At 26.6% G+C, this 25,850-nt stretch overlaps 1 protein-coding gene across 1 annotated transcript in view; it reads right to left on the bottom strand.

The window, feature by feature from the left end:
• Window positions 1-25,850, bottom strand: part of LOC136080633 (location of vulva defective 1-like) — a 205,367-nt gene that overhangs the window by 80,848 nt on the left and 98,669 nt on the right. The window contains exons 7-9 of the mRNA XM_065797535.1: window positions 19,093-19,264; window positions 7,658-8,843; window positions 3,216-3,299 (exon numbers count right to left, since the gene is read on the bottom strand). Of these exons, the coding sequence (XP_065653607.1) occupies window positions 3,216-3,299; window positions 7,658-7,755 (182 nt within the window). The 5' untranslated portion in view covers window positions 7,756-8,843; window positions 19,093-19,264. The remainder of the gene's footprint in view (window positions 1-3,215; window positions 3,300-7,657; window positions 8,844-19,092; window positions 19,265-25,850) is intronic.

The raw sequence follows: 25,850 nt of genomic DNA, 5'->3' as shown, positions 1-25,850 counted from the left end.
AAATTTTATAAGATAAATTGTTGTAAGTTGGGACTTTTTTATCATTTGACCAGGTTAGGGTTAGCGCTATATTTTTTTTTTTTTTTAACATCCCAATAATATTTTGAGAGAGCAGTAGAATTTTTAAAAGACTGTTATGCTTTGACCTTTTTTTTCTCCATTCTCCTTCTGAGATATCTATATAAATATTATCAGGTTTGTTTTGGGATAGATACTATCCATTTATAAACTATATTAGATATTTGGTAGTTACCATTCAAGGGGCAATTATTTTTTTATTTTAAATCTTGCTAAAAGCAAATTTATTATAATGAGCAAAACATACCAAGACAAAATTAATACAAAAATTAGAAATTAAAATTAAATCAATGGAAAAAGACATCTGAGGTCTATTTAATGGTTTTTTAATTGGTTGATAAGAGTTTTATGCAATCTTGCGTAAAAATCTTATCAACCATTTAAAAAACCAAATGACCAACTTATATACATACAGATTGTAACTAGGTGCCCCAAATAATTAATCAATTTCAATCAATGATACATTATCAAAAAAATTTTCTAGCATTATTATTTGAAAACAAAGTACAAAGAAGCATTACAGAAAAATGGCTTTTTTTAATATTTAAATACAATTTAAAGACAAAACGAAATAATAAAAATTACGAAAAAAATATGGTCCAGCCTGACCTAAAAATGTTAAAATGTTCTTACCAATTTCTGAAAAATGTTTCTTCCCCTAATTACAAATTATTTTCTACCATCACACCCTTTGCATAATTAATTAACAAAAACGCAGTAAAAGTGAACTACAGCTGCACTGGAAACATGGAGCAAGTTATAAAGTTCAGAAAAAAAAATTATTTCAGAAAATTCAGAACAAGTTTGGCATGAAATTGTAGACAAAAAATATTCTACTTGAATGGTAACTGCCAAATATCTAAAGTTTATAAATGCAGATAAACCATAAACAATCTTTTAACAAAACAAAATAAAAACCTCCTGAATTCTACTACTCTCTTTAAATATTATTGAAATATTAAGGAAAAAACAAATATAGCGTCAACCCTAACCCTGTCAATAATTAAAAAAGTCCTAATTTACAACAACTTATTAAAAAGATTTTTACTTTATTTGTATGTGAAACTCAAAATTATTTCATACAAAAACCCAAAAGAACTTTTAAATAAAATATCTGAAATCGCATCCAAATGTTACCATGAAAATAAAATATTTAAATAATTATGAACCTAAAGATTGACACCAACAAAAAAACCTTTAGCGCCATTTTAAAAAAAAAAAGCAATTAAAAAAAAATTAAATTAAAAAAGTAAAAACATTTAAAAACTAAAACAATAGATGTTAAAATTTTAGATTTATTTTTTACATGTTAAAACATCATACTGTTTTTATTACCTGATGATCACAGTAAGCATGAAGCAGTATTTAATCAAAACAGAATAATATTTAAGGTCAAAAAAAATTCTTACAATTTTTTCGTTCTAGTATAAAATAAAGAATTAAGCAACATTGGTTGTGAAAAATAAATTTTACACAACCAATATTGTTTACAAATGTTTTCAATTTTAAAGTAAAACTTTTATAATATGTATAAGATTTTAAAATATTTTTATTATTAAATATTTCATTTCATATAAAAATGATAATATATTGGCAAGTTGATGCTGCTAATAATTCAACAATCCAATCCTGATGCTTAGGTGCACTTCTCTTTGACACTGCATTATGTGTAAACAAAAAAAAGGTAATTGTTGTATAAAATTTGTGAATGAATAAAATTTAAAATTTTACTCATTCACAAACTTTTAAATTAAACCTTATTAATACTTTGGCAGTTAAAAATATGCCCATTAACTTATTTTTGTGTGTGTGCAAATATTAGTCTATAATTCCAATAGTCATTTACTTACAATTCAGTTAGTGTTTCTAACAATCTATTTTTTATTTTCAGTTTTTATTTGCAATCCAGTCTGTTATTACTGGCAATTGAGTTTATTGTTACAGACATATCAGTTTACTATTACTGTCAATTCAGCTTACTTTCACTGACAATACAGGGACAGTGGTCGTTTTGCAAATCAGTCATATTACATGACAATAAAATAAATTTCACAAGTAGTAATTATTACTACTAAAAACTGTTTCTTGTTGCATGTGTTTTCTTTCAAAAATGAAGTAATAAAGCATTCAGACAGTTTGAGAGTAAGTTTGGAACTTACACAAATTTAATGTTGAATCTGTGTAAGTCTAAAGGTTCTTTTTTGCTAGTAAAACATGATTGATTATAATTAAATTTAGAATATGAAACCGTTGACCTATCATTTCAAGCATGAAGTTTATATTTTTTCATTGCATTTTTTTAAGAACACCACTTCAAAAATGAAGTTAAAATAAAAAAACTAAAATAACATTTTATAAACATAATATGATTTAACAGTTTCAAAAAAGCATTTGCGGTACAGTGGTATGAGCTAGAATTCTAACCACTGGAACTAAGAGGTTTAAGGTTTAATTAGGGCTCTTGCTAAATAAGTAACATTAGTCAAAAAGGATGTATGGACTACAAAAAAAGTTTTTTTAAATTAGTAAATAAAACTATTAAAATAACTAAGTAACTTTCATACACTTAATTTTTAGTTTTATTGAGTGAAGAAAAACATAAATTTAAGATTATTAGATATGTCAAATTTATGTAAAAGTATATATATGAGAATATGTTTTTAAAGTTTTTTTTTGTTTACAACATTAAACTTAAAATCAAAATATAGGTAACATATTTACAGTGTTTCACTAATAATAGTATTAACATTATGAAACTAGGTAAAATCACATTGCAGAAATAATTACTTATTTACTCAATATAATTGAATATTACAAACTTTCAATATCTAATAAAAAAAACTTGAAAACTTAAATATAAACTATATTAAAAGTCAAACTAAAAAGAATTATTACATTAATTGTATATTACACTTACAGTATATAGCATACATTGATACTCATAAAATATACACTAATCTATACTGAATAATGAATATATTTTGCTTACGTATCAATGTAAACTGTCTACATATCAATGCATACTGTAATGTACAGCATACATTGATATATATAATTTAAATTGATGCATATATATTATAAATTGAGAAACATGCACTATTCATCACATTTTATGCTAAATATAAAAGATTACATACCTTTGATAGCCACAATCTTCACAGTCAAATAAATATATCAAACGCTCTTTAAAATTTAGTTTAGTATCACAGTTTGAAATGCACCTATTTATCAAAAATTGTTTTTCTACAAGTTAAACTAAAATACTAATAAATAATTAGATTAAAAAACTATTTTTAATGAAGCTATTTTTACTAAAGCTGCTGTAAAAACAAAATAAAAACAAAAGCTAAGAAAGAGTGATACAAATAAAGCAAAAAAAAAAGTATGAAATGCTAAACAATTACAAGAAACATGAAGTAAATTATGTAAAAATAGGATAGATTTTAGTTTTTAAAAAATAACTTTTAAAAAATACAGTTTAAATATACAACTACAAAAATTTGAAGCAAAATGGAATTTTATGAATAATAATATGTCTTTTGTTATTTTTGTTATTTTTTAAATATGCTATAAGCAAACTTAGAACATATTCTTTGCATAACTTTTTATACTGGATAAGATTCATTTTTTTAAATTAAATTAGCTAGTTATGGAAAAAAATTATGAGTTAATACACCTAAAATAAGATAAAAGATTCTAAGAAAAAGGTTAATAAAAAAAAGAAGTTAAAAACAATTACAAAAGTAATCAAAATTTAAAAGTAGGTAAACAAAATCAAATGAAAAAAATTCTCTAATTTTTATCAATTTGATTCTTTAATGACGAAGTTTCTAAAGATATTGGCAACATTTAATATTGTATTAGTTTAAAACTCTTTTACTTTACAATAATTGTGCTTACCTCATCATAAGTATTTTATATATATATATATATATATATATATATATTAGTGTAGGTTGTTTCAATAATATATATTGAAATTTTAATTATATTTTTGTTATTTAAAGGTATTGATTTATTATTGTTATATTAGTAATTTAAATCTACAAGCACAAATGTTTTTTACTGCCCTTTGGCTTGAAAAATATAACAAAGTTGTGTAAAAAATAAAAATATAACAAAGTTGTGTAAAAAGTAAACTTTGCTTTTCTAGTTATTGTCTTCTTTTTTATTACTGTTTGATACTATTTTAATTTCATCTTTAACTAAATATTCAAGCCTTGGTGGGAGTAAATGAGTGCACAAGTACTGAAAACCCTGTAATTCACAAGACTTGATAAATAATTGCAGTGAATTTCTTTTTCTGTTTTTTAAGTAACTGCAAGTGAAGAAATCACTTATTTGTAAGTATTGAACTGCTCTCACAAAGCTGATTCAAATGTTTTGCTCTATTAACTTCCCTTGTATAATCCCAGTTTTTTGGGTATGTATTTTTGGTAAATATTATACATTATTGAATTAACCTAACACTAATATGTACAAAATAGCTTTGTCCTGACTTCAAAACATAAAAATGTATGTTTATAATAAACTTTGTCTGGAAAGTTTGTGTATAACTTTCCGAACAAAGTTTAAAACTCAATTTTTTTTTTTTTTAGAGAATAAGTCATACTAGTCAAAAATATACTTCATGAAATCTATCTAGTCTCATTTCTTAATAGTCAAAATTTTCATTCATTATATATGTAAAAAGTATTTAAGTATAACTATTTGTTCAGTGTAACTATAATTGGTTTTGAGGCCTGCAACTTGCATTATCAAGTTAAATAGTTTCTTACAGGAATAATTCTTTATTGAAAATAAAGACGTGATTTGTTTTTTGCTTTAACATTGTTGCTACTAAGGATTGAAAGTTTTTCCTAAATTTAAATTAAGAGCATCGAGGAGCAAACCTTATCCTAAAAGGTTGAAGCATGTTCTTTGTCACGGATGATTTGCTCTTCAGGAGCATGTTTTACTTACAATTTTTAAGGACCAATTTTGTAGGACTCCTTTTTAATCATATTAAATTAAACATATTTTATATACATTATTTTCTGTGCAAAGTAGTTCTGCATAATTTGAAGAATACTTGTGGTGCCTAGGAATCCCTGATGTGAAGCTTGGTCTTGTACAACTGGCATATATGAAAATGAAACATTTTTATTGCTTTTGCCTTGGACCTACAGAAAACAAAAATGACCGTTCTGGGAATGAAGCACTATTAAAATTTGAAACTTAATATTAACAATGGTAGCAACAAATTAAGTATATGATAAGTTATAATAGTTTATGATAGTTAAGTTTATGATAGTTGTAATAGCCTGACATTAATTCCACTTAATAGGTAATAATTACATTTAAAAAAACTCTTATGCTCTGTAAATAAACTTTAATGATTATTTGGTTTCAGTCAAAATTTTTGTATTGCAGATCATCCTCTATTCTAAAAAAAACAGAAATGGTTTTGAAACATCTTTCTTACATAGAAATAATTATTTCAAATAATGATACTTATCAAACTTGATGACAATTTAGGTGAAACTTTATTTGATGACACAGAGCCTATAAATGATTTTCACCTCTTTTCAAACGGCCTCTTTCCTCCTCAAAATATATTCTCTCTTAAAAAATGTTTACATTTTTAGAAATTTTTTAAATAAGAAATAATTGCAGTACTGCTCCAATCAGTTTTACTAAATTTTTATAAATTTTATTTTAAAAAATCTGCTCTTAAAAAAACATTTTAAATCCTCTTTTTTTTTAAGTAGTTTAGATTCATTTGATATTATTAGTTTAAACAATTAAAATAACAATAATTCATTCATTTATTTAACCAAATTTTATTTAACCAAATTTTAAAAATTACATTATAAAATTTAATAAAATTAACTAACAAATTTAATTATATTTTTACAAATCAGGTTAGGTGTCACTCATATAGTTTAAAACTAGTCAAAGGAGTGATACTTAAATAAAATAAACAAAAACTAAAATCAACAACAACAACATTATTAAATAACACAAAATATAAATTAACATAATTTAAAAAAAACAAAAAAACAATGAAATTATAAAATACATCTAATAATCTTAATAATACAGTTAAAACAATATGTGATAATAATATTTAATAACACAATATATAATAACAATGATAGAGTTTACATAACAATAACAGTAATACAATAGAAAATAATAATAATAATAATAAAAATAACAAAGACAATTATAATAATAACAATTTAAATCAAGCAACAATGACCTTAATAAAACCTCATCATCAGATACAAAAAAAAACACAACAAACAAAAATACAATACAAAAAAGCAACACAAGTATAAAGTGTTTATAATGAATGAACAATATTGAAATGAAAGAGAGTGTGAGAAAGAGAGAAAAAAAGAAAATTAAAAACATATCACATGATAAAATAGTATTAAAATAAGTATTGTTTTGTATAATATATAAAATATATATATATGCAAACTAAAACAAAAAAATTACATTACGACACAACAGAACACACAAAAAAAAAAGAAACAAACAAAATAGGAATAATAACAACAAACGATAACACAGTACAACAAAGAATATTCCTTATTTTACAAATATAGTTTAATTATTTTTATATAATTTATAAGTTTTTTTCTCTTTCTTCATTTTCTTTTATTTACATACTTTTATTCTTTTTCTTTTTTATTCGATTTTAAGTTGTTTTTTCTGATTTGTTTTTTTTTAAAGTTTTTTTCGTTACTTTGTTTTTTTTTACCTCATTTTTTTGTATTTTTAATTGATTTATTTATTCAATTTCTTTTACATTATTATATTATTCTTCTCTTTTTAAAAACTTCATTTGAACCGTTGAAAAAAAGTGCCTATCATTTGCGATGTTATTGCAACGGATCAATAAAGATACAATAAAGCAATGATAGTAATTCGTTTTTTAGAAATATAATTCTGACCTAGGTGTGGAAGAGGGAAGTAAAAAGAGTATTGGTTTTTATACTTTCTTGAGGAAATTTAAACTTTTATACTTTCTAAAGGAAAGAGGATTATTAGAGAAAAACAGGTTTTTAACAAAGCCACTTATCTCAGTGAATAAAATAAGTAATTGGTGTCCTCACAATTTTTCTGTTTTAAGTGAAACGGACATTTTTTTGTCTAGGTGACATTACCTAGGTGTCCTTGGAAAAGCATTTTAACCATTTTTAAACATATTAATGCATTGTGACAGTAGATTTAACGTTATGAAAGTCCAGATTTTTAGGCCATGCAAAAGCCAATTCAAAAAAACGCTTTAAATTTCAAATTAACATTTTGATCTATAGAATACAAATGGTACATATAGCAAAAACATAAATCTAACTGTTATCTGACTGTTGATTTTACATAGTAAAACACTTGTATTTTGAAAATAGTGACCAATAATCACATAAATCAGAAACTTTTTGAAGTATAAGAAGGAAAAAACTAACAAAATTTACACTAAAACTGCTATAAATCTGTAACCAATAAACCAATCTATCTGAAATATCTAAATAAGTTATTTTTCTTTAAAAATAAATAATAAAAAGAAAAATGTAGAAAGAAAACATACTTTAATGTAACAGTTGGAAAACTTCCTGAAATAAAAAAGTTCTTGAACAAAACAGCTTGTCTTGTAGTAATCAATAGAATATACATCTTTGCCAGCATATTTTGTTCCACAAACTTCAATATGATAACTAATATCTTCTAAAAACTCTTGTGTACTAAAAAATATTTCTGAAAAGTTTGAAGGAATATCTATCCAGGATTCATTAAAACAAGTATTACTTAAGAATGCCTTATTAAAAAGAGTAAAGTTCTCCATAGTAACTTTAGCATCAGAAAAATTTGAAGCAATTTTACATCTCCATTTAAAAGTTATATTTTGAGTTCCAGCTAATGGGTCATCTGGATCATAGCTAGACACTGCACTTACTTTAAAATTTTGATTAAAACTTTCATATCCAATTTTCTTTTTGTATGCAACAGATACAAATATACCTTTATCAATTTCGATATAGAGTGGTAAAAATGTAACATTCAAGTAAGCAGTATAAACAGCTAAAGTATCACCATATTTACATTGCAATGACAATATGTAAACACCAAAATCAAGTGAATTTTTTAAAATTGAGTAAGTAACTTTTTGCTGATATAGTACACCTTTTTGTTTAGTTACTATGGGCTTTAAGTCAGACCTAGTGAGATTCCATTCAAAAGTTACAGATTTACTACTACATAATGAACCAACACTTTCAACAAAGGCTGTTAAATCTCTTCCAGCACTTTTTATGATAGTCATTGGATTGTAAATAGTTCCATAATAAAAAATTACTCTGGGAGCAGAACAATTTGTTACCATGATCAGTACAAAAACTGGACTAAGACTCTGCAAATCATTCCAGCATGTTACAGATATAGTGAAATTGTTAACATTTTTATACCTATGCTGTACTTGAAATGAAACAGGACTTGCGTTTAAAGTCTGATTATTAACAGTAGAATTTCCATCTCCCCAATCAATTAGATATATCATATTTGATCCAGTCTTTTGATAGACGTCGAATGTTATACTTTTGTTCAAAGATAACTGAACATATCCACTAAGAGATATTGGTGGGGTTGTAATGACATTTAAAAGAGATAGATTGCAAAACACTCTTATATTTCTAGAACTGCTGAATGATGGAGTAGTAGTATTTTTAAAAATATCGAAAACATATGCAGTGATTATGTATGGTTGACACACAGAATACCTAAAGAAAATGTTTTAAACCAAAGTATATGTTTAAAAAGAAATGAAATCATCAAAATACCCTATACCATAACAAAGAGTTTCAAACAAAGATTTTTTTAAATCAAAAATCTAAGGAAGTTATAAAGTTATGAATTATAAAAAAACAAATTTTAAAAATTATCTTGATTTACCACATTTGAGTTAGTTTCACCTTCACTAAATTAAACAAAATAAGAAATTTGTTTCCAAAAATAATATATTATGATGAAAAATGGTTTTTATAGTTGTATTATAAAAACACTTATTTTAATATGAGTTTTTTCATATATATTTTTAATATAAAATTTTTCATTATAACTTAATTAAATTTTCAGTATTTATAAAATGTTTGAAATTTTTTTTTTCAAATTAATTAGAAATCTTTTAAAACAACTAAGTTTAAAAAAATGCAAAACAAAGTTTGTAACAAGCTGTGCATTGATTTCAGAAACTACTTTACCTCTCCAAAAACTTAAATCTCTAATTAAAGTAAAGTTAAAAAAAAAAATTGTTTTTTTTTATTTAACTAAGGCAAAGTTGTTAAGTTCTTGGCTCGCAAGTTAAAGATTAAACATTATACAATAAGTGATATGTTCATTTGTTTTAGCAAGTAGATTTTTTTTTTAATGAATAGGGTTGACTAAAAAATTACATAATAAACATAAAACTTTTTTTGTTAACTTATTAATATTCATATTAATAAGTTTATAATAACATATGATTATAATAATTTTATTATTTTATGTTATGATACAGTTACTAGCAAAAACTATCAAAAAAAGCCAATTCACCAGAAGGTAATGATGCACCTAGTAACTTAACTTGGTATAAGAGACAGATCAAATTTTTTACTCATCGAATTAAAAATGAAGCCATAAGAATCAATTTTATAATCTGAACTTCTTTTCAATTTTTACTATTGTGAGTATCAATTAAAGTTGAGTTTCAGCTGGGATTAACTTGGGCGTTTGTGTAAAGGTAAACAGCTGTAAAGAAACTCAAATGAGACTCCATGTGATGTGAATTGCACAAAAGTATGGGACAAGTTCTTTTTTAATCGATAGTTTCTCAGTGTGAGGTTGATGAAGTATATCAAATTTTATCCACTTTATACCCAAATTATACCCTTTAATTGCCACTTTCTAAGTGTTTTTGTTTTCTATGTATTGCTTTTTCTAATAGTTAAATTGGCTTTTTCTGGTATTTATATCAATACAAAAACAAAATGGCTTGCCTTATTTTAAAAAATAGCAACAAAAAAGGTAGAATAATTTTTAGTAAAGAAGCCCAATCAGAGGACAAACAATTAAATTCATCTTGAAATGCAACATAAAGTTAATCAAACTAAAGTTGTTACCAATTAAAAATTGAACCAATTGTCCTTATAACCACATTTACCTCTACTATAACAAAGACTGAAGTTCAAATTTTGACTTTATCTTGTAGGTCTGTTTAAAAACAAAATTCTAACTGCATCAAAAGTGAAACTATTAAAGATTACTCAAAAAATTTTTAAGTATGAAATACAAGTAATTAGGGTATATGGATGTCGTTTTTATATTAAACAATCTATGCTTAATTTTATGCACAAATATTTGCTAATATCACTATGAATAATGTAACATCTATGTAAATACTTACTTGATATTTTTGAAAAAAATATTTTTAATGACAGGTTGGAAATGATGCTCTGAGATGCAAGTTAGTATACAGTTATAATTTTACAAAAATGTTAAAGCAACACTTTTTCACTTTATTAGATAATGTTAAAAAATATATCCCTTATATAAACAAGTAATCTTAAAACATCCCACTTGTGCAAGATTTTTTTTCCACAAAACATAGCCTCAAGTTTATTCCACCTAATCAAGTACCTTGGTTATGAGAAACGCTTATTAAATGTAAATTATTATTTGCTCTATTAAAGTTGCACAATTAAATAAAAATAGTTCAATTGAGTTAATACAGTTTCAAAAACCACTTGACTTTTGAAACTGTATTAACTCTATTGATTATTAGAAATTGTTGAGTCACCATTTTTAGGACTTCTATAACATAAAATTATTTTGACACAACTTATAAAAGTGAAAAAATGTTTTGGTTTTATTTTGAGAAGTTTAATGGAGTAATAATACTTTTGTACAAATTTTAGAACTTACAAAATGAAAAATTGTTTCAATTTTTAAAATATATTCATGTAATATAGTGAGTTTCAAAAAAAAAAATTACATCAATAAAAAATTATAAAAATAAACTAATTGGAAATTGTTTTAAACATACCGAAACAAAAATAGAATTTTGAAAACACAATATATATATATATATGTGTGTGTGTAGTTTTAATATATATATATATATGTGTGTGTGTGTTTTTTATTTAAGAAAAGGCCTGTGTATACAGGCCTTTTCTTAAATAAAAAATGCTTAACACAATAGCCTCATGTGAATTTGATGTCATAAAAATCTGTTTAATTTTTTATTTTTTAAAGATATTAACTTTTTTTAAATTACTGCAATAACATTAATTACTGCAAAACGAGCTAAATATTATTTAACTTCGTTTTTATTACTACTATAAGATAATGATTATTTTATTTTATTTTTATAATATTAAATAATTAAATCTAATATTACACTTTTAAAAATGTTTGGTATTAACAAATTTCTTTCTTTTCTCAAGATTTGCATAAATGAATTAAAATATGCTAAATTTTTGAATTTTTAAATAAATTTCTAATTGCGGCATGCAACTACAAATGATTTTTTATTTAAAAAAAGTTAACGAGTTACAAGCAAAAAATTTATGTTAATTTATATACTTTATTTACTAAAAGTTTATTATTTTATTAACAATTTCGTTGTGAAAGCAAAGATTTTTTTTTTAAACATTATTTATTAAAATTATAGCGCTGTATATATCATTTATTTAAAAAAATCGCTGCAATTTAACTTGCATTATAAAAAAACATTACTTAGGTTTTGTGCAAATTTTTAATGCAGCCGTTTATTTGAAATTTAATTTTGAGTAAAAAAATAATGTTTAGGAAGAAAAATAGAAAAAACAATTGCAATAAAAATGAGCTAACTTTATTTTAAGAACAAATAAAATTTAAATATTGAACAACATTTAGTAATATTTATAATTAAATTTGACAGTTAAATCAAAGCATTAACTTTAATTTTAATAAACTTTAATGTATCTTTTTAATCAAAATTATACTATATATTTTTAAAATCTAAATTAAATTATAACTTTTTTTATCAGAACAAAATTACTTTTTTTTATTAAATTAGTTTTAACTTAAATCATATATTTTTTATCAGAATTAAATTATATTATTATAATCCTTATAGAGCTTAAAGTATTAGCATTTTTCAAGCGAAAAAATTAATTATCATAATAAAATAAAACAAAATAAAAAAATAATTTTATCTTACTTGATCTTTTTACATTAGTTGATAGGCCTTAGTAATATAGTAAATATATAATAAAGTAAATAGCAATAGTAAATATCTAACATAATTGCCATTCAAACTTTTGTAACAAATATTTTTTTATAATCGTCATTCAAAAGTTAATGTTGTTTTTTTTTAAATTAATTCTTTTATCTTACAGCTTATAGAATAATTTAAAAGTTTAAAAATGATAAAAAGTCGCTTAACAAAATGACGTACATAAATTGCTTGACATATAACACTTTAAAACTATCATATGCCAGTATATATATATATATATAAATATATATATATATATATATATATATATATATATATATATATATATATATATATATATATATATATATATATATATATATATATATATATATATAAATATATATATATATATATATATACACATATAAAAATAAAAGAGAGAAACGGTTTTATATTTTAAAAAGAATTATTGTAATTTTTCGAACTATTTTCTTACCAATTTCTATTTAATTAATGCTTTATATTTAAAATAAATTTAAAATGTGTTTTAATGATCACATTTAAAGGTTTAAAACAAGAATTTATATTATCCAAATATTTATTTTGTTGATAAAATAAATATTTGGATAACTATCTGTTGTTGAGAATTTAACACAATTAGACTTTTAATGGTTGGTGAAGGTCCTTGTGCTATGACACAGCCTGCCCATGCCTAATTCTGGGCCTATGTTAAACCTACTGTTTTTAAAAATTCTGTGTGTGTGTGTGTTAATTGTAAATTTAAAAAAATTTATTTCAACTTTTATAATCTCCTGCTGCCTTGTGAGATACGCCATGTCCTGCTGCCTTGTAGGATACACCTTTTTAGGCAAAGGCTAGGAGATGCCAACTCCGACTTAAAACACCCCCTGCCATGGGGCTCTTGGTTATGTAAAGGCTAGAGATGGTGTCTCGATAAAAATACTCATCTTGGGCAGATGTTAAATGCACCCAGCTACTGTCTTGTAGAAGGCCTCCTAGGCAAAGACTTAAGATGTAAACAGATTCTATCTGTTGACCAGCCATGCAACCCTTCTTCATCTATTAGGCTGGTGCAGATGTATTTTTAATACATTGTTTCCAGTATAGGATGTTGATTGCTGGATCTTCTTGACTCAATGCATGGGTTTTGCTTGTGTCTCTGTTTTTATGACTAGGCAACTCATTCTATTATCTTCCAATGAGGGTACAGCTCTAAAACTCAGTTTTATGGTTCTGAGGTCGGCTGGTAGTCAGGTTTTCCGAACTCTGTGGTAGCTCTCAGAGAGGCTGATTCCATCAACAGCTGAAAAATATCAAAGTATTACCAATGCCATGTTGAGCATCGATGGTGTGCCTGTTTGTACTTTTGGTGTGCATTGCGGAGAGCACATTTAGAGCCCTTTGTTACTTGATTTTTTAGTAGTAATGAGGCAATTGCTTAAACTATTAAACAGTGTACTGAGTACTACCTATGCTGTGAGTCAAGTTCTTCAACAAATTTAAAAATGAATAAAGTACCAAAAACTATAAAACACAAAAAACCATCATCATCACCAAGTTCTCTAAACTTATCATTCACTAATGTTCGTGGTCTTCGAAGTAACTTTTCTTCTGTTGAGTCTAATCTCTTGCAAAGTTCACCAGACCAAGTTGCTCCTTGCGAGACTAATTTGAGTTTGGCTGTCTCATCTTGTGATCTTAGTGTTGATGGTTATCTTCCTCTAATTCGTAAAGACTCCAATAGTCACATGCTTGGCTTCGGCATTTACATTCGTAAAAATTCACCCATTTGTCGTAAAACTAGAATCCACAGACAATTCATTCATGGCCTTTTGTTTAGCACCACTTTACTCTATTGCCTTTTTCTTTGTTCTATATAGCTCTCCTTCATCTCAAGACTGCACTCTTTTTGACGATATTTCTGATCATATTGACCAAGCTCTCTCTCTTTATCCATATAGTTGTTGTTGGTGACTTTAATGCTCACCACTCTGATTGGCTTGGCTCTAGTGTCAGTGTCTCTGCAGCCATTAAAACCCACAACTTTTGCCTTTTTCAATCCCTAACTCAAATAGTCAACTTTCCAACTTGCTTTCCTGACAACCCGAATCATCTACCTTCTCTACTCGACTTATGTCTTGTTTCTGATCCTAGTCAGTGCTCAGTTTCTCCACATTCACCCTTAGGTTCTTCTGATCACAGTTTGATCTCTCCAAAACTAATATCTCATTCTTCTTCATTGCCTGAATCACCCTATTATTGAACCTCTTACAAGTACAGTAAAGCTGACTTGGATTCTTTCCAAGATCTTTCTTCGTGATGGCCCTTGGGTAGAAATCTTTTGTCTTCCTGTTGACAAATGTGCTTCTTACATAACTTCGTGGATTCAGGCTGGAATGGAATCTTCCGTTCCCTCTTGACGATTCCAGGTCAAGTCTCACTCTCCTCCATGGTTTTCCTCACACTGTGCGGCTGCGATTGCTAATCAAAATCGTTACTTCCATATCTATCAGTAAAAAAAATTCTCCAGAAAACAGACGTCTGTTTATTACTGCTAGAAACAATTGTAAAAAGGTTTTGTCTAATGCCTAAAAACTCGCTATTCTCAGGTCATGAAACCTCGTATCTTATCTAAAAAACTAGGCTCTCGTGACTTCTGGAGAATTTTTAATAATATCAATAATAAGAGCAAATCTATAATTCCACCTCTCTTGTATGGTTTAGACTTTGTCACCTCACCTAAAGACAAAGCCGAATTGTTTACTAAAAACTTTTCATCAATATCATTTCTTGATTCCACTAGTTGCGTTCTACCTGATATTGCCAACAAACAGGTTGATCCATTGCTTGACATTCATATTACTCCAGCTTCTGTATCTAAAGTGATTTCCTGCCTAGACTCTTCTGCAGCTTGTGGCCCGGACAACATACCTGTTATTGTCTTGCAGAAGTATTCTCCGGAGCTGTCATCTATACTCTCAAAACTATTCAACAAGTGCTTACCAGAGTCTTGTTTTCCAGCCTGCTGGAAAGCGGCATCTGTTATCCCTATCTTCAAAAATTCTGGAGAACGATCTGATTTGTCTAATTACCGTCCCATAAGTCTTCTTCCTATCATAAGCAAGGTTTTTGAATCTTTAATTAACAAGCACTAAATTTTTCATCTTGTATCGAATAACTTTCTGACCATTAATATGGATTTCGATCTTCTCGTTCTACAGCTGATTTGCTAACAGTAATAACTGACAGGTTTTATCGTGCATTAGATGAACGTGGAGAGGTTAAGACCATCGCTCTTGACATTTCAAAAGCTTTTGATAGAGTTTGGCATGCTGGTCTTCTCCATAAGCTTTCTTCTTATGGTGTATCCGGCAACATTTTTACAATCATTGAATCCTTCCTTTCCAATCGTAGCATAAAAGTTGTCCTCGATGGACAACACTTTTCTTATTATTCTGTAACTTCAGGGGTTCCTCAAGGTTCTATCTTTGGCCCTATACTCTTTTTAATTTACATTAACGATCTTCTAGATATTCTCACATCTAAGGTGGCATTGTTTGCTGATGATACTACCATTTATTCTTGTTGTGATAAGAAACCAACACCCTCTGATTGCTTGGAGGGGGCAGTTGAGCTTGAAAATCTCACGTCTGCAACAGCATGGGGCTCATAGTGGCTGGTGAACTTTAATTCAGGTAAAACTCAATTTTTTTCAGCCAATCGTTATCGCAATAATTTAGATCTTCCTATATTTACGAATAGTGATGTACTCAATGTGTCACCTACTCTTCATCTTCTAGGATTAACTCTTACTTCCAATCTTTCTTGGAAACCATTTATCAAATCAGTCGCAAAATTAGCACTTGCAAAAGTTGCATCTCTTTATTGAGCTCATCACTTTCTTACTTCGGATTCTATTCTCTATCTCTATAAATCTCAAATCCGGCCTTGTATGGAATACTGTTGCCATATCTGGGGCGGATCTTCTAATGATCCCTTTTCTCTTTTAGACAAGGTGCAAAAACGCATTGTAAACATAGTTGGACCTGCTCTTGCAGCCAACCTCCAACCATTATCACATCGTCGTAATGTTGCTTCTCTTTCTCTTTTCTACAAATACTATAATGGGCACTGCTCTAAAGAGCTAGCGTCTCTTGTGCCATCTACTAAAATTCATTTTCGTGTTACTCGTCATTTAATTAAGTGTCATCCTTTTTCTGTGACTGTTCCTAAGTGCTCTAAAAACGCTTATTTGTCTTGTTTTTTTCCTTGAACATCAGTTCTTTGGAATTTGCTTCCTTCATCTTGCTTTCCTGATTCATATAATTTGCAATCTTTTAAGTCGTCCGGCAATCGTTATCTTGCTCTACAATCTTTATCTTTTCTCTTTTAGTAACTTCCAACTTTAATTAGTGGCTGCTTGCAGCCTTGTTGGAAGCAAAGATGTTTAAAAAAAAATAAAAAAATAAATAATAACCTTGATATTTTTGTTTGTTTGTTTATGTTTAAACAAACAAACATTTTTTATTCAAAACATTTAAGATTTAGTAACAATTTTTAATCTGTAAATTATTTATTTGTATTTTTATCTAAATTATTTATGATATAATACATAATATAAAAAATGTCAAGTCAAAACTACATAGTGTTGACTATAACAGCCTTTGTTAATAAAAATAGTTTATAAAAATAATTTTAGTATCATAAGCTCAGAGCTTTGTCTATTCTATTTTTAAAAGTGTTTTTGTTTGCAGAATCGATTGTATCTTGTGATAAGAAGTTCCAATTGCCTTCCACTCTATTTGTTAAATAATAAAACTTGCATATTTTTTTAGTAAATTCTCGATGAAACCTTTTATTGTGACAATTTCTGGACATGTTACTGTAAAATCTAAAAGGCTCCCTAAATCTAATATATTCAGTTGAATTTAATATTTTAAATGTTTTTATCAAATCACCCTTTCTTCTCCTTTCTTGTAACACTGGTGAACCAAAAATTTTTCTCCTTCATTACAGATGCCTTTCAGTGTTTTAATCCTAGTTGATTTACATTGTACATTTTCCAGTCTAATAATATCTTTAATATAAAATGGGCTTCACACTGAGGTCATTTAAGGTGATTTGATATTATAACACCTAAATCTCTTTCAACTTCTGTCTTTTGTAAAATGTGATCTTTTAATTAGTAGTTAAATTAGGATTGAATTTACCAATATGCATAACTTTGCATTTGTCTTCATTGGACTTGATCAACCACTTATTTGACCAGTCTAATAACTTATTTAAGTCTTCTTGAAGAGCATTGATGTTATTGTCATTGATAAGTACTGACATGATTTTAGTATCATCTGCAAATAACTCGAATTTATTAAGTATATTATTAAGATATTTATATAAATTACAAATAGTAATTTTTCACTTGTAACTTCCTTCCAACCTGAAACAAACTCACCCAGAGCAACTCTTTGTTTTCTATTACTAAGGAACGTTTTAAACTATTGTAAAATATAAAAGTGAAAAGCATAACCATAAAGCTTGTAACATTATTTAGATAAAAAAAACTAACCAAAAGCTTTTGCAAAGTTCAAAAATGTTATATTGATATTATTACCGATTTCTCTTGTAATAAAATCAAAAGTCTCTAACAAATTTGAACAATAATTTTTACTATTAAATAACCCATGCTGCTTACTTGCTAATAGTTTATTAAAAATCAAATGGTTCATCATGACATTGCGAATAATTTTCTTCATAATTTTACAAACAATTTGTTTGCTTTTTTGAACAGTGGAGTTGTGCTTGCAACTGACCTTGCAATTAATTTAGTTGCAATTAATTTAGTTCAGTAGTTTTATTTATATAAAAATTATATCAACTGACAAAACATTAGATTGCTTTTTTAAAGTTTGTTATAGTTTACGAAACTTAATAAGAAACCTAATATTTGTGATTGTTTATATTGAAAAAAACAAATATTCATATTTGGAGTCTTCCATAAAGTACAAACACAGGTATGGGGGAAGAAAGTTATTCGAAAACACACTAATGCGTTCAAGAGGGGTGGGACTGTCAAATACAGCCAATACGTACCTGGTTTGACTATCTCTTCTAAAACCTGATTTCAATTTGTCAGCAAATGCATCAAATTTCAAAATATTTAAAAAAAAAATTATTTTATGTAACAGATATGTCGAATTAACAAAAGGTATTTTATTTTTTATGTTTTCAAAAATTTAAGCATTAAGGAAAGGGGGATTAATTTTGTAATAAATAATGTGTACATATGCAGAGGGAAGGTTGTTAAAAGCATTCAGATGCATAAAAGAGAAAGGGGGCCCCTAAACCAGTGATTTTAATGCATATAAACTTTATGGATGGCCCTTTTATTGTTCTGCAATATAGTTTACTTTATTACAATATAAAAATTATTATGATTTATTTCATTTCATACTTAATACAGACAGGACAATTGTTGTAAATAACTTAATAAAATCTAATTTAATAAAATCTTCTATTTAAATTATTTCAAGATTTTAGACGTTATAAAGGGTTGTTTAAATTGAATTAAAATATTTTCTACTTAACAATGAATTAATGATTACATCTAAAGCAAAGAATATTTTAGTTACTCATTTTAGTTAAATATAATTTTTATAACTGTAATTCTATGCTAGCATTAAAATGTGATATTTTATCTAGGCTTCTGTTAAAAAATTGAGAATATTGCTTTCAATGCAAAAAAAAAGGACCACAAACAACAAAGTTATTACCTATGAGTTTCAGTGTGGGTACAAGTCAAAGCATTGATATTTTTTATATTTCTAACAGGTGTTTTATCACCAAAATCAAGAAGCAATTGTACATTGTTGCAACTGAGCATGTTCACAGTTGTTTGGTATGATTCTGTTTGTAGTTGATTCTCATTGACATTTATTATAACACCTTGAAAATAAAAACAAATAAAAAATCAACTTTAACAAAATGTGTTCTAAACATAAAATAATATATCAGAAAACAATTGTTTTGAAATTTATTGTTTATACCAGGAATGCAAAGTTTATTTAATTTTTCAGCACATCGGGACTTCTTGGACTACTACTCTGAAATTTTTTTTTTTAATTAAATAGTTTTACTTTGTTATCTAGAGTTTTTGCAGAGGAAAAAATCCATAAAAAGTGCTATTATGTTTTTTGTATAAATCAAATGCAAAGTTTAGTTTACCCTGTAGTAACAGAGTAATAAAAGTTAATGAGAATAATAGAACTCTGAGGGAAAAAAAATTTAGTTTTACGTAACAATTTAAGGCGAATTTTTAAACAAACAAAAGTTCTATTTTAATTAGAATAAGAGCTTTTTGAAAAGTATTTTGTTGAACCCACATTAGTTTTGTAGTGGGCTTGCACGTAACACAGCATTAAATGTTTACCAATTTAATGAAACAGTATTAAATACTGCATAAATTGATTTATTGGAAAGCACTTATACATGAGTTTGAGAAATATCTCTTTCAATTGCCTTATTAACTGCAAGTTAAATTGTAAAGTTATCAGAAAAAAATAAGTCTAATTTATACTTATTCAAAAAACCAAACAACATTCAAAAAAAAAACTTATTCAAGAGCAAAAATAGCATATCGTCAATTAACTCAAATAAATAAAGCTACTACAATGGTCTGAGGTCATGTGCTTTAAAATATAAAATAGTCACTTAACACATATATAAAATATGGGCAACAACAAGGCAACAGCAGACATAACATAAAATCTCAGAAAAGCACTAAACTGCTTTTAATGGATCAAGTTTTAAAAATATGTGCAAGTTATTTGCTGTGGTGCAAAACATTTTAATATGGATTGCTGCTTTTAATGGCTGTACATTTTTGATGCTACTTCTTACCTTCTTTTTTTCTTTCTTTTTTTTTTTAAATTCTATGAGAAGTCCAGTTTGTTTTCTAGATAAGTGTCTTATAAGGTTTCTTAGGCAATTTTTTGTGGGGCATGTAATTTTCTCATTGCACAACTTGTTACTTTTACTTGTACTCTTACTTTTTAAGTTGTACAATACATAAGAAACATTACTTTATATCCATTCACAATTTAACTTGTATTAATAAAAATGTCTGTATACTGAATCTGACAAATGGCTAGTGGCCATTACTGGTCTAAACTGTTGAACATGAGTGAACAACATATAATTGAAGAAAGTTATCAACGCATATAACAACAAATAATTGAAGAAAGTTATCAATGCAAGTATTATGAAGATGCTTAGTAAATCATTCGATTAAAAAAATTGTTGTGCAAGTCAACTTTTGTTTGTTTATTGAGTTATTTTATAAGCATTTTATCGTTACTGCTTTTTTTGTGAGTTACCAAAGACATTATTTACAGCTTTTTATCTTATTAGTTTAACTTTATAACACAAACTTAAAAACAAATTTTATTTTTATTAACTTGTTTTTTTAAAGTCAAGAGTTTTGTTGTGCTATTGGAGTTTTTTTTTATAATAATTTGTTAGATAAGAAACATTTTCTGGTATCTAAAAGTTACGCTTTTACAGCAATTTTTAATTATGCATTTGCAAAAAAAAAATAATTTAACATTTTGTTAGTAAAGTAGACTGAAAATTAATCACCTAAGACACAATTTCTTATAATAATATATTCCATGATTAATATGTCATTTAAACTTTAAATGCTATTGGTGTAGATAATGTTGAACTGTTTGTTTTATCATAAACTAAAAAAAAATTACACTGGTTTTAAATCTTTTATCATTAAAAGTTATGAAACCAAAAGTAGATATTTTTTAAATCGAATTTTTTTCCTGAGGATAAGCGTTTTCTTAGATATAATATAATTCTAAAAGGAACTGTTTTAGGTAGACACCTGGCCAATATTTATAATTAAAAGATAAAAAAAAATCTTAAAAGTTGAAAGATTCAAAAACTAATGCTTAATTGATTAATAATTAAAAACTTATTTGAACTCTTTTTCAAAAATTATTTTGCTGCAATTTTACCAAGGGTTACAATCATGACCATCTGTAGCAACTGCAATAAAAGGAAATTCAATTTTGAATTGCTTTAGGTAACTTAGCGTATTTAAATTAATGATCATGTTATTACATCAAATTTATTGGACTTTTTAAAGTTTTTTTTATTATCTTAGCAAGAATTAAAGAATGATTTTTTGTGTGTCACCATTTGTCTTAGAAACAAATTAGACATTAGAAAAAAGATATCCACAGGTTGAACATTGATAAATGATTTCAAAAGTATCTTTCATATTTCAAAACAATGCAGAACCTGACCAAATAAACAAGTTTAGAAACAAGTAGACAAAGAAACTTCCTAGTGAAATGCTCTTCAGTGGTACTCTTTGACAAGACCATTTATTCTTCTTAGAATACCCTAATAATAAAAACATTGGAGTCCATGATTCCCAAAATCTTAATAGACTCCCAACACTCCATACTCCAGGAAAAAATAGGGACTCCAACTTTGCATCCCTGATTTATACATATAGGTGATGAAAATATTAAAATAAACTTTGTTTTGATAACTTTAAAAAATTTTTTTACTAAATACTTATACAAGGTTAAAAAAAAAGTACACATAAATAGTCTAACATTTAATAAAATATTTTGCATGATTCAGTGTATCACATTTCTTTGAAAATAATGGCAATTAAAAAACAGTTTTTATAACAACTTTTAATTTCAGAATATATATTCCCTAACAAAGTATGCTACAGTTTCAAGGCAAAAAAAAGTACTATTACAAGAATAAAACTTTGCTTGATCATACAATAAATATATCCAATGAAAGTATATATATATCCACGAATATTTTTCAAAAAACAAGGAGAATACTAGTATCAACATTTTTTTCTCTTAACATTAGGACTTTAGCTTAAGTCTTTGATAATTCATTGTGTTATTTCTAGCTATTTTGAGGTCAAAATATATATATATATATAAGTTGAAAATGTCCAAATTATTAGATGCACTGTAGTTTCCTAATAGTTACTTGTTTTGATTGAGTTTATATCCAATACATTTATATTTAAACATACATGTAATGGATTTATATTTAATAGACTTTTATATACTTCGACTTTATATTTTTAATGCATCACAATGCTAACCGTTAACACACAAACCTTAACAATCATAAACCAGTTACAGTCACATTTTTTTGTTCATCAATAGCAGGCGTGTTTTATGGCTTTGTGCACTGTGTTAATTTAATTTTTGGTTAAACTTCATTGTTTAAATAACTAATTGAAACATTTTCAAAGTGGTTAAAAAAGATATATTTTTACCAGATAAAAAGCTAGATAAAAATTTTTTTTACCACATAAAAAGCTAGATAGAGTAAAGATACTAAAGTAAAGATCCTCGTTAATACTAAAAATTTTTTAAACAAAGTAAATTTGCCTGGAAAAGATGATATGCTACAACAAAACTAATAAATTTGCTATTCCAAGATGCTTATGTGAATTTTTGCACACACTGTCAAAAAAAATTAAAGGATTAAGTTTTTAGGCCCTGCTAGCCTGCCAAAAAACCTAAACTACTGCTTGAATAAAAACAAAGCGTTTAAATAGGTGAGCCCACCAGTAATGCATTTAAGATGTGAACCTCTGGAGATTAGCAAGTTGGTTTCATTTCATCACAAATGGAATATTGAACAATGTTTTCTAAAAAAAAGGAACGATCAGCAAAAATGCATAGAATTTCCTTTTTTATAACTCTGGTGTGCTTCATCAAGGAAAACACACTTGAAATTTTAAAAAACAAAGCTCTGTTTATACTTTTTCAAGGGTTAATAAATACATACCTTTTTATAACTATGACATTTTATTAGTGTTAAAAAACAGGTAAAAATGTGAATAAAATAAAAAAATATACACTATATCTATTAAAAACAATTAAACCCTTTAGTATTACTTGAAAGTTATGAACTGACATACAACTATATATTGCATCTAATAATTTGTACAGGAACTATATATATCTATAACACCTGAGGTACCATCACAGTGGTATGAGATAACAATGTGTTTCGGCTTAATCAAATCATTTCTTAACACACAAAGTTTAGAACTATTTGTTACTATTAGGAAAATGTTTATTTGTGTTTCTTGCAATATATCTACAAAGTAGTTTAGCATCTTACCAACGCATTCCATTACTTCAATGCTAAGACCATCGCATTTTCCCATAACATAAAAAGTGTTGCACTCCCTTGTTCTGTTAATAAATATATATGTATCACTACAATTTGACCAAATGCTCCATTGTTACCAAAAGGCAAGAGTAAGAAATAACCATATTTTATGAAGCAAATAATATATGAATCAGTACTTAACAGCTAATAGAAATTCATCTATTTAGCTTATATATCATTATATATTTGTAGTGATATTTTCTTAATATAAAATTTTTTTATGAATCTACTACTTTTTTTTAATTGCTTTTTACAAACAAAAAATAACTGTTTATCAACAACAAAAATATGTCAAACTAGTGGTTAATCATGTTTAAATTAATGGACATTTTATTTAGTGCTTGTTATTAAAAACAATCTTATCAAAACCTTTTTGAAATAACCAAAAGTTTTTGTTCAGTTTAAAGAACAAAATAATTTAAGTTAATTTCAGCTTTTAGTTGAAGTTTACCAATGAGCATCAGATATAGCTACTGTGCAAATAGTTATTGTTTAAGCTTTAAAATGATTAAAAGAATTGTCTGTCTAACAATGGATTAACATATTTTTCTTTAGTGACTAGAAATAAAAATAAATTTCCTTTCATAAAAAACTTTGGTTGCAAACTTACATATTAGGGAAGTCCCCAAAGCACTTATGCCTTGGACTTCAAAAATAAAATTTTAGTTTGAAAAAAATAAGTAAAATATTAAAACTTAAAAAAATACAATTTAGCGTAGATTTGTTGTCATTGTTTATTTTATGATAGCATGGTTATATAGAGATAAATTAAAATATACTTTAAGCTCTTGCATTGATTATATTATTTAGAGATATTTTAAAATATCTTTTATACTCTTGCATCAGTAGTAACTCTATATAGAGATATATTAAAATGTATATATATATATATATTTTAATTCTGATTCACTTGCAACAAGGCTGCAAGCAACCAATATTAAGTTTGGAGTTACTAGAAAAAAAGAATAGAGTTATAGAGCAAGGAAATGATTGAAAAAAGACTAAAAAACTTGAAGGTTGTATGTAATGGAAAACATGAAGATGGGAGATAGTTCCAAAGGAATAAAGTGCAGGAAAAAAAACTAGACAACTGAAAGTTTTTAGAGCATCCAGGGACAGATACAGTAAAAGAAAGAGAATTTCCTGAATGGCGAATCAAGCAAGAATGAGTTTTAGTTGATGGAACTAGAGATGATTGCTCCTTTGAAAAGCGACCATTATAGTGTTTGTTGAAAAGAGAATGAGAAGCAACTTTATGAAGATGGTAAAGAGGCTCAAGCTTAGAGGATAGACCGGGTCCAACTACATTTAAAATGCATTTTTTGACCTTGTCTAGATAAGAAAGAGCATCATTAGAAGAATATGACAACAGTATTCTATACAGGGAGGAATAAGAGATTTGTAAAGGGAATGGAATCAGGAGAGAGAGAAAATGACAAGAACAATAAATAGAAGCAACCTCAGCAAATGCTAATTTAGCAATCAATTGTATATTTGATTTCCCTGAAAGATTAGTAGTAAACGATAATCCAAGTAGACTTAAAGAAGAGGACTTTGTGAGAGGGTTGACATTCATTAATATAGGAATTGCAGTAAATAAATGAGTTTAATTGGAGTTAAAATTGACAAGCCACTGTGAGCCCCAAACTGTTTCAGAAATGAGATCAGATTCAAGATTGCCTGCCTGTTGTAATCAATCAAAAAGAGAAGACTTTTTGTCAAGATAGGAGTATAGTATTAAGTCATTACCATAAGAACCTACATTAGTTGTAAGGTTGTCAGGAAGGTCTTTAAGGTAGATAAGAAACAAAACAGAATTAAGGATAGAACATTCAGGTACCCCAGAAGTAACTGGAAATAAAGAAGACAAAACAATTTGATAATCTCAAAAACTTTCACAGATACACAATATTAAACAAGTTTATAGAGAAGACCAGCATGCCAAACTTTGTTGAAAGCCTTAGATATGTCAAGAGCAATAGCCCTAGCCTCTCTGGCTCCATTTAATTGACAATAAAATCTTTCAGTCACAGCAGTTAGCAAGTCAGCCTTAGGCTGAGAGGATCATAAGTTATATTGAAGGTCTTACAGTAAGTAATTTATTTGAATCAAGATGGGATGTGAGAAATTTGTTTATCAGTCTCAAAGACCATGCTAATAACAGAAAGAAGACTGATTGGATGATAATTGGGGGAGTCAGAGTGTTCACCAGAGTTGCAAAATTGGAACAACAGATGCCTTTTTTAAACAGACAGGAAAACAAGACTCAGTCCAGCACTTACTAAATAGTTTAGAG

Source organism: Hydra vulgaris, chromosome 05 (assembly GCF_038396675.1).
Source record: "Hydra vulgaris chromosome 05, alternate assembly HydraT2T_AEP".
NCBI lineage: Eukaryota > Metazoa > Cnidaria > Hydrozoa > Anthoathecata > Hydridae > Hydra > Hydra vulgaris.
This window is presented reverse-complemented; position numbering and strand designations above follow the sequence as displayed.